We start from the raw sequence: 11,148 nt of genomic DNA, 5'->3' as shown, positions 1-11,148 counted from the left end.
AAATATTTATGTAACACTTAAACACGATACTATACTTGTATTTATTATTAAATATACTAATATTCCGATTATTTAATTTATAAAAGTGGGTTTTTTCATTATCTTATGATTATTGAGTGATTATAATTGCAGACGATTACAGGATGATTACAGGACAATATTGTCCAATTTTTGTCTGGTAATAATTTTTTTATTAGATGATCTATAGGGGGGTAGCACAATTTTGAAAAGTGTCTCCTTTTAACGTCTCATTTGCCCTAATAAAAAATTTTTCTGAGAAAAATTCCGACAAATGATCATTTTTTTTTAGTTTTCATTCCAAAAAAATTTCGATGTGATCAATTTTCTAAAATATTTTTTATAGGGTTGTCACGCCACCTTCAAATACAAGATAAATTTTTAAAAAAGAATACGTATATATAATAAGGGAGTCGGGTCGAGTTTTGAGGTGTATTCGAAATCGACCCGAGCGTAAAAGTAATGACCCGGATTCGACTTGATCCAATTATAGTCTGACTCGGATAACCCGGGTTCGACCCATCAGGTTGTATTTAAAATAAAAAAAATTTAACTTTTTAGTTAAAAATATAATAAAAAGATTCGGGTCGCCGGGTCAAAATAAAGGTATAACCCCGACGGGCCAGGACGAGTTCATGCGGGTTACGGGTCATCAAATCGTGCGACTCCAACCCGACCCCTAAATACCCTTTCGGAACACTATAAATATACAATAAATGCAAAGCAAAATAACTAGATTTTTTTAAAACTTGCAAATTTTTAAAATCATCAATCTTCATTCAAAAATAGAGAAACGGGATGTAGTTCACATAAATTCCTTAAATTATAAGTGGAACCTTATTTTGGATTATTACATGAACATGTCGTCAATTTTGAACTTTGGCAGCATATACCGTACGACCGTACGTCTAACTCCCCGAGTAATTTTACCTGCGGGTACTTGTGTTACACTAGATGTAAATCCGGTTAAAATTGGCTAATTTTACCAGAATTAAGAAATTAAAAAATTGGCAAATTACCGTGGTAAGTTATTTGATTCGCACAAAGTTCACATAACGACAGTGATCGTCGTCGACATGTGTGGGATGAAATGACCCAAAGGTATTAACCACAAAGTCCAACCGATTGGTAAAATCCAACAATATGTTTAACTTTTTATAAAAAGGAAATCTATAGTGCAGAACCTCTATACTCAACTACTTATGTATAATAACAATTGATTGATTATAAATTCCTAAAAAAAAATTTTTTTATATTAAATTAAAAAATTTAACCGATAATTTTTATAGATATGACCATTAGCTTTAAAAATTATCGGTTATTTTTTTTCTAAATTAAATTTTGGCTGAGTTTTAGCTGTTTAAAAATCTGTAATTTAAATATATTGATTAAATTTAGTTAAAATTGAGACTAGTTTAAATTTTTGTATTACAAGTTTTTTTAGCCATATTTAATGTACAGATTTTTTTTTTTAATATGCTAAGAAGAAAAAAAATTTTTAAAACTGCAAAAAAAGATTTAATAAATAAGGTTGTTTAAATATAGGTTAATTTAATGTTATAGATTATAATTATATACCATCAAGTGAATATTTAAAAGACAGTTCAGATGAATTTATAAATGAAAAAATTCAAAAACTAAGTAATTTTACTTTAATTTGATCAAAAAATACATATAATAAAATACAAATCTCATCATCATATACCTGATTCATCAGTTTATAATGAAATACAATAAATAAATATATTATATAAATTTTAATATCTAAAATTCTAATTTCTGATTGGTTAATATATGTATCACGTGATGCTTACATAATCTGAAAAATTGAGACTTTTTATTTTATTTTATAAATCAATTCCTTTTAATAAATAGAGTTTAATTTTTTTTATAAAATTAAAATCCAATCATAAAATCAAATTTTATTCAATTTTTTTTAAGTTCCTATTATAGAGGTTCTGCACCGTATAAAAAATATCTAGTGAGAAAATGGATAAGTTGTTCGTTCTTGTCGTGTTTTATATTAAAAATATACAAACAAAAAATTGAGCGTATTATAACATCATTATGTTTTGGTTGATATATATTTAACGAAATTTTTTCTTTCTTACTAATATATATACATATTTAGATTAAGATGAAAATTATCATGATGAAGATTGTCAAAATGCAGAGATAAAAATTTGATCGAATTAACGATGTCTCATTAATATATATCATATAAACGCATATATACATCATTACTATCTATGTAAATTTATGAAAGAAAAAATATTTAATAAAATTATAAAGGATGCCGTTAAATAAAAATGTGAAATATAATAATTCAACATTTATTTACAATCATTATATTTCGAAAAAAATAAAGTTTCTGCGACAAATTGTTATAAACAAAGCAATCTTCAATAGATTAAGTATGAAAGCATCGAATGACAACAACGTAAATAACGGATAACATAAATAAATGTATACATATTTTTAAACAAAATTTTTTAGGTTTAATATATGAAAACTCCTTGTCGACCCTATAAAAAATTTTTCAGAAAAATGATCACTTGTCGGAGTTTCTTCGGAATAAAAACTATCATTTATCGGAGTTTTTTCCAGAATTTTATTTTATAGGGCAAAGTAGGTAAAATTTATTAGCATTTTTTTTTTTGTATATTTTTTTATATTATGAAAATTATCAAAATTTATATTTACATTACATATGCATTTAAATTCATATTTAATTCTTGAAACGCTGACCGATAAATATGTAACAATTATCCAAGTTAAAAAAAAAAATGTATTTATTATAACGAATTTATTATTTATTTATAAAAAAATTAACGAATTAAACATTATTTATTTATAATCCATAATCCAAGATAATGACGAAATCAATTACAAAAATATGGTAGATATGAAAAATGTAAAAAAAAAATTGCAAAAAAAAAAATGCATTTATTATAACGAATTTATTATTTATTTATAAAAAAAACTAACGAATTTAACATTTTTATTTATTTATAATCCATTATTTCTCTATGATAGTACTATGAATGTTACATAAATTTAAATTAATACGCTTTTTTTATATTTAGTTCAAAATAAAAATAAAACATCTCACTATGCAGGAAAAAAAACAAAAACAAGAATGAAAAACAAAATGGAAAATACAATCAACTTTTTTTTTCTATTAAAAAAAAAAAAAAGTTTCCCCAGCCGTGCAATAATAATACTTATAATGATTCGCCTTTTTTGACAAATGTTACACAAATATCATCAGCCATTCATCCCGTACCATAATTTCGAAGATTACGAATTACGACAATGAATTCTGATTTGTGATGATTTATGTAAATAATAAACAAATTACACACATTACCAATATTAGAATTCCAAATAGTCCTAGACAACTAACAAAAATTGAAAAAAATTAAAATCTCTTATCGAATCAAGATGAATGATTATATGTTACATTAGTACAAAAAAAAATTTCCACATCTTTTTAAAGACCATAAATTCGATGTCATATACTACAGAAAAGGGTGCTTTGACGGTTTTAGAGTTGCACAATTGTGATTTTAATAGGCTTTGAAAAATCCTTTATGACGTGCAAATCTGTTGTGCAACTTTTAAGAGCAAAAGTCCCCCACTTAATTCAATTCAAAAATTTTTAAGGCTTAGTTTATAATTCTTTTTGGGATTTAACAAGCAATAAATAAACAATATCAATACAATACATTAAAAAAATCGATGCATTGGTTATATCAATTTGTACAAATGAAAATTTCAAATAAAGTTAAAACGCGTAAATGGTACAAATTTTGTAATATTCTTTCATGTATTAATGTGGCATAAACCTTTTACGGAAAAAAATTTACGCGACGCTTAATGTTCATTATGAAAAAAATATTTGGGCTTAAACTAGTTATATTCAAGGAAAATTATATTGTACTTTTCCCCAAAATCTAAATTTTCTGATAACAAAGAAATTAAATCGTAATCTGTATTTTATGGGGAAAAAATGACGTTATTTTTTTTCTTTGTTTTTTTTTTAAAAAAAAAAGAAAATAAAAAAAATATTTAGACATATATAATGTAGATCATGTTTTAATGCAATGCATAAGAGAAAAAAATAAGAATCAGCTCTAAAATAATGTAACAATATTAAAAACTGTAAAAAAACCGGATTATGTTTTTTTTTTACTTTATTTGATAAAGATCTGTATGAGAACCATGAAACCGTACAGTTTATATTTAAGGTTTGAAAATAAATATACAAATATATCCAAACCTAGACCTTTTAAAGTTACTATATTTTGTTTTGTGTTACTGCAAAAAATGAGATGTTTCGGAAAAGAAAAATTTTTTAAAAGGAATTATTGAAATTGTCAAACCTATCTAAATAATCACACGTAATCACACGCATCTTGCATTCTTGGAAATTACCTTTTTTGTGAGGGGGGTGTTTTTTTGTGTATTTTTTTGGTGATATTTGAAAATTTTTATATTGATAATTCTATGGGTCTCGGAATAAAGTCCCTAAAATAAAAAAAAAATAAATAAATAGCGAAATTTCTAACTCCGTAATACTTGTTTATTAAAAAAAAATTCTTGCCTTATAACTAATTTTTATATATATAAAATTTTAAAAATATCTTGCAGCCACACACAAAAAAAAAAAAAATGATACCTGAAAAAATCATCTCCCCGAGACTATTATTTATATTACTTGCTAAATTAAAACAAAAGTTTCATCTCTTAAAACAATTTGTGAACCAACGAAAAATTTTTCTCGCACAAAATCAAATTTTTCTACCAATAGAGTCAACTAATAATAAATTATTATTTATCAATAAACAAATATTAATGTAAGTTATAATTACAATATTATTATTTTTTTTTTCTCAATTATTCAATTATTATATTATTACGGAAATGTTTATCGTCTCCTCCGTAATAAAAAAAAATAAAAATTTTCAATACCGAAATTTTATGTATTGGAACATCGTAAATTCAATAAATTCATATTACTAATTTTCTTTCTTTCTTTTTTTTTTTTTATTCAAATTTAATTTAGCAATAATGTTTATTTTTTTTCTGAGATTAGATTATATTTTATCCGTGTTCCATGGGTGAAAAAACTTGAACATTCTGTTCACGTGATATAAATGGAACAAAGAATTCCATTTAAAGCAAATTACCCATTTAAAGCAAATTATTTGATCCTATAATTTAATGGGCTCAGAAAGCCAGTTCGAAAATAACTTGGCTTTGGGTTTAGATATTAATGTATTTTTAGATTAATTTATAGGTAATTTTTCTTCCCACACTTTCGACCGTATCGCGAGTTTTCGCGTGTGGTTTTATTATTTTAGATTTAAGGTGTTTTTGGAGGTTGTTGGGAGAGTTCTTTTTTTATGGTGATGAATAATTATCAATTTGTGGTGATGAATAATTATAGTGTGGCGATGAATAATTATCTTTGTTGTTATTATATATAGGATCAAATAATATGGCTGATTGATACGGGATAAAATTTCTAATTTCTAATCGGCTAGCGAACCGTTACCTATCAAGTCGATTTCATGGTTTAATAAACATTTCTTATTATAGTTCCCTTTAAAAGAGAAAAATTAAACTTTTTTGTAATTATTGTAAATGGAAAGAAATGAAATATTGTTAATAAATAAATGAATAGATTTTTTTATTTTTTCTTCATACATGTACGGTATTGATTTTTGAAAAAGTTGAAAGATTATCTCAATTTCAGCTAATCGAAAACACTTAACAGATTTAGATCTAAATTTATAAACAATATAAAAGCAATGAATAATAAAACATTCAAAGAAGGAAATGTCATTTACTAAAAGAACTCGACTCGATCAATCGTAAACATATAACTTGCTGTGCATTTTTTAAATCCATGTTACACTATCACGTGAAATAAGTCTTTCATTCATGCATTGAAGTTCCCGAATTTGACAAACAAACAAAGAAACTTTTCTGAAAAGGTATAAATTTAAAGAATTAGTAATAATAATTAATAATCGAAAGATCGTATTATACAATTTTTACAATTTTTTTACAACGATCTATGGACACAGAAAATAAATAATTATAAATCAAAATAGTTATGGTAATCTTTACAATGACTTACCTTAAAAAGAACGAAAAATTATTCTTTGAAAAGAATATTCATTCTTGCCTAAATATATCTAACATTTTTCATACATATATATATTGACAATGAAATACGCCATCTGTCAAAAAAAAAAGAAAAATATCTTTGATAATAATTCCTGTTAAGTCTTATTATTAAATATACTTTGTTATTTGTGAGATTTGATATTAAATACCAATGGAATAATCTTTTACGATGAATATTATTTTACTTATTGAAAGATTTTACAATATTTGCAAAAATGGCGGTAAATGACGTTATTTTTGAACTTACTTTAAATGGAAGAACAAATAAGGATATTAGTGCTTTGAACGATTCTACTTTCGAAATAAACGAGTTAATATATTTCCATGGATATTGATGAAATGAAGTCGTTAACAACCTGCTTAAAAAGGTAGCCATGCTGTTTGCGTCTGCGTGGTTCTCCGAAAAGCATGTGGAGTTTATTTCAATGTGATTGAGTTTTTCGTTATTTATTATTCTTATCCCGATTAAAAATTGGTATTTGGGTGGTACGTGGCCAATTAAATATTATTGTACCTACTGAGTGGATACGAATTAATAAGTTGTAATGCATAACTTTTTAAACGCTGATTTGCTACGATTGTATATCACAAAATTATTATATTAATATGGTGAGTAAAAAAAAACAAAAATATTCAGTTATAGATGAATAATCAGTATTTATTAACCTTTTTGTTTCATATTGACTAAAGAGGATATAATAAGTAAACTTGTATGTATTAATAAAATAATGGACGGTTCCATGTTCTATTTTGAGGCGTTATTCACAGCGTAGAACATTACTATAAAAATTCTTTCAATTAGAAATTTATTATTATGCATATTGTTTTTTATTTTAATAATATTTTCTAACATTATATTATTTTTTTCAACAAATTTAAAGAGAAAGAATTTACCCTTAAAGCGGGATTCTGGAACAACATAAATAAGTTGGGTGTGATCAGCACACGAACTCCACATTTCTTCAAAGCCGGAATTACAATAGTGCCGGCTGCCGTAAATTTTTATTTTTAATGGATATTCGGCATAAATACAAACTGTCAATCCGGAACCCGGGTAGTAAAATCCGGATATTCAGGGAATATTTATGGATAAGCAATAGATAAGTTTAATTTAAACAAATAAGTGCACTAATGAGTAATGAGTTTAAAGAAGTATCCAAAAAAGGAAGGACCAGAAAGACCTATAGGACTTTTTGGTTCTAATTCCGAGATCTTACCTTTTTATGTACTGTATATTCGGAAACTTTTAACTTTATACACCTGATAACATCTGATGTACTACATACTATAATTATTACATGCATTACAATGCAATAACTTCTACGGACTTTGGGTTTCATTATTCCGTTCAATGATGCTTATAACTCCTGCTAAGTCCTGACATTAAGGTTTTAGTTGAAAAGAAGAGATAAAGTTTGAAATTCATCATTAATTTAACTTTGATGTTCAAGTCGATGAAATTAGATGCTAGGTAAGTAGTAAATCTTTCCTTTTCTTAGATTAAATATCAAAGAATTTAATATTTTAAATAGTATTTTTCTTCGGACCATCATATTTATAAATAATATTCATTCTTTTGTAGTAGTATAATCGTTTGACCGGAATCCTTTCAGTGTTTTTTGCAATAATTAGTAATTACTTCTGAGTTATCAACTGCTAGTTGGCTTTTAGCAGTGGAGAAAGATTTTTTATTGCAAGCACGGTCTTGTTAGGGTAAGGAGAGTGGGTTTAATTATTTGTTTCATTGTCTTATGTGATGTTTTAAATTGCATCGCTTTATTCGAATTTTTTCAATTGAGCGCCCGTAATTACATTTAGTTATACGTTCGGAATTATCGAATTATTAATTCGGCATTTTGAATATGACATATATTATTCATAAATACATATTCAATAATGTCATAAATTATAAATCTATAACGTCAATGTTGATATATTCAAATGGATTTCTTTTTTTTTGTATCGCATAATATTTCTATTTTACGGTATTTGAATTACGGCATTACGGATTACGTATAAACTCCATATGCCATAATTAATTCCAACGATAAGTATTCATTTAGTGAAATTCGATCTTTTTAATTTAAATAAATCACATATTTTTACGTCAAAAACTAAATCGCGTTTGCATTACAAAAATGTACAGTTATGTACTTTTATAAGCATGATTTTTTTTTGTTTTTTACCATGGAATGATTAAATTTCAGCAATAGAACATATAAATACTATAAAAGATTATGGAGTCCGATTTATTTTACACCTAAAATCATTCACCAAATTTTTTTTATTTATTTTAGGAATTAATAACGTCGGTAGCTACAATTATTATTAAGTTGATATTTTTGTTTCTTTTTAGTATTTAATATTTTTTTAATTTTAATATTAAGTCTTGATCCATTCTATATATTTATTTTTTTTATTTTCTAGTGTTCAAATATGAAATTTCTATGAAATAAAGTGCATTTAGCATTGTGCTTATAAGCAGTATGATACTGAAATGATAAATAGTATTTATTATATTATGAAATAATGTTGGATAATGAAAATTAATAAAAAAAAAATTCAGTTATTTATTTAGTATTTATCGGTGATATAATCCTCTTGGTTAAAAATACTTTACGGTCCTGAAAGACCGGTCCTACGCCGGCCTGGTATAATTCCGGCCAACATTATAGTGCCGGCCAGAATTATCACGTAACTTCTCGGACCGCGGTCTTTTATATGACTGGTCGATCCTCAGGACCAAGACGGACATACAGGACCATCGGCGAAAAAGTTGTAAGTGAATTGATCCCGTCAGTAAAATGACTGTCGGTAGACAAGTTGATTATGGGTAAGACGATTTCGGTGAAATATTATTATTGAATAAACGCATAATGACCATAATGTTTGATAAACGATTGTCGACAATATTATTAAATCTGATTGGTGTGAATTATTTTTTAAATTGTTAAAAATATTATTTCTTAACCAAACTAAATTGAAAGAGAGATCAAAGTTTTTATTTAATGTACAAATATCATATGATATTGGGTAATAAGAAATTTTTTTGGTAAATTTTATTAGAAATGACTAACTAATAAAGGTTGTTTTTTTAAACGTCTTCAAAAGAAAAAAGTTCTACAAAATAAACCGTTTCGTCCTATATCGGATAAGTGGAATCGAACAACTGTTTCTCAAGATTAGGTAATTCATCATGCCACTTTTTAAACTCTTCAGTATTGGCTTCATAAATAATGGTTGGAGGAAAATAATCCCTGCAATTGTAAATAATGTAAATAAGCAAATCAATATAATAAATCATACAATTCTGTAACATTATATAAAGAAATACGTTTATACTAATTTTGAACATACTTATTTTTACGATTTATAAAACAAAAACTTGAGAAAGAATAATTATTCGGTACTGAACATGTAAGTTCAATGTAAGCAATTGCTCGCGCCCGAAACATGGTCCATTCAGTGTACTTACGTTTGTATACTTCTTCATAGACATTATTTACAAATGCAACTGCAAAGGAAAAAAAATATTAGGAAGAATCTGCAAAGACAAAAAGAAAGATTCGATGAACTTGATATACATACTCAAAAGGTTCATGATTATGATGGATGCAAACAATGAGAAAGCAATCCTCATTATAGACACAAAGTAACGACTATCCCATGGATACATATAGTCGTAACTAGCATTTAAAAACCCTGACCAAACGTTATTTGATGTTTTAATGTAATTATCATACGTATTTTTATTATACATTTTTTTATCATCATCAAAATCAGGTATGGTCGTTGCAAATATACGCATTGTTGCATAAGAAACATTTAACAAAAGTATGCCCAAAAGAAAAAGTATACATATAGCCCTTCTGCAAATATGCATAATAACTGCATAATAGAGTGGTTAATTAATAGATTTGCTCAACATTTATAGAGAAAAATTATTACGATACTTACTATAGGCATAAAGTCCAATATTCCTGAATAAACATAGATATCCAACTATACACAATACTGAAATAAAGATTGTGATAGTTTGGAAAACTGAGATACAATCATAACCATGTTCCAGAAAAAAATTCTTTAAGGATCTGAAGGCTTCAGGAGGGGACAGCTTTAGAATTACAACTATAAGATTAAAAAGAACTCCTGTGCTTATGACGTAGCTCGAAGGGACTCTAAGAACTCGATTAGCCAAGCCATTTATTTTAAATATAATAAGAAGCCGGACTAATAGAAAAATAATAATAATTTCTATGATTGTGCATGCAATTATTATTTGATTACCATCGGTGCTGTTAATTAATTTATTAATCGCAGTGATGTCGATTTCGCTAATTGCTTTATTTATCTCTGTAACATAGTTATTGTTAATTGTCGTAATTGTTGAGTTGCTGATTCCTGCAGTAAACGTCGTGTTGTAAATTATTGCGTTATAAACTGCCTCAATTGCCGCTTTGTTAATTTCTGAAGTGAAGTTCACATTATAAATTTTGGAAGCTGCCACATTGCTGATCGCCTTCGTAATCAACTCAATATTGCTTTTAGATGCTTCTGCAATCGTCATATTGTTAACAAAAGTATTTGTTGCATCATTAAGATTGCCAATCATTGTAACTGCTGCCATATAACTTTTAGTTGCTGCTATAGTAATTTTATCGGTATAATCATTATTTAAATTGATAATTTCCATATTTTTATTTAAATCAACAGTGGATGATGCAATTAAAAGGGAGAACCAAGTAACAACGACAATAAAATATGTAAGAAAGTACCACCGTGCAAAGGTATGCCACTTGAACTTGACAATAGCATGAAAAAATGGAGAATCAATCATCTTGGAATAAGCATGTCCATCATAAAATAGCTCATCTTTATTAGACATTACCATTCGAATAAAGGGACTTGTGCCACGGGGGAACAAGATACTAT

The 11,148-nt window shown here is 26.4% G+C and overlaps 2 protein-coding genes across 2 annotated transcripts; both read right to left on the bottom strand.

Moving 5' to 3' along the window:
• Positions 1-6,464: 6,464 nt before the first annotated feature.
• On the bottom strand, positions 6,465-6,958 carry OCT59_020316 (uncharacterized protein; the record flags this gene model as incomplete). Its single annotated transcript, XM_066149108.1, has 4 exons — positions 6,465-6,507; positions 6,573-6,603; positions 6,735-6,788; positions 6,883-6,958. The coding sequence occupies 4 exons, from the start codon at positions 6,956-6,958 to the stop codon at positions 6,465-6,467; spliced, it is 204 nt and encodes a 67-aa protein (XP_065990055.1).
• Positions 6,959-9,358: 2,400 nt separating this feature from the next.
• On the bottom strand, positions 9,359-9,817 carry OCT59_020315 (uncharacterized protein; the record flags this gene model as incomplete). The annotated part of the gene is made up of 4 exons (XM_066149107.1): positions 9,359-9,473; positions 9,574-9,625; positions 9,692-9,730; positions 9,805-9,817. The coding sequence occupies 4 exons, from the start codon at positions 9,815-9,817 to the stop codon at positions 9,359-9,361; spliced, it is 219 nt and encodes a 72-aa protein (XP_065990054.1).
• Positions 9,818-11,148: the final 1,331 nt, after the last annotated feature.

This window comes from Rhizophagus irregularis, chromosome 3 (assembly GCF_026210795.1).
Source record: "Rhizophagus irregularis chromosome 3, complete sequence".
In the NCBI taxonomy this organism is placed as follows: Eukaryota; Fungi; Glomeromycota; class Glomeromycetes; order Glomerales; family Glomeraceae; genus Rhizophagus; species Rhizophagus irregularis.
The sequence above is the reverse complement of the archived record's forward strand: the minus strand, read 5'-3'. Positions and strand labels throughout refer to the sequence as shown.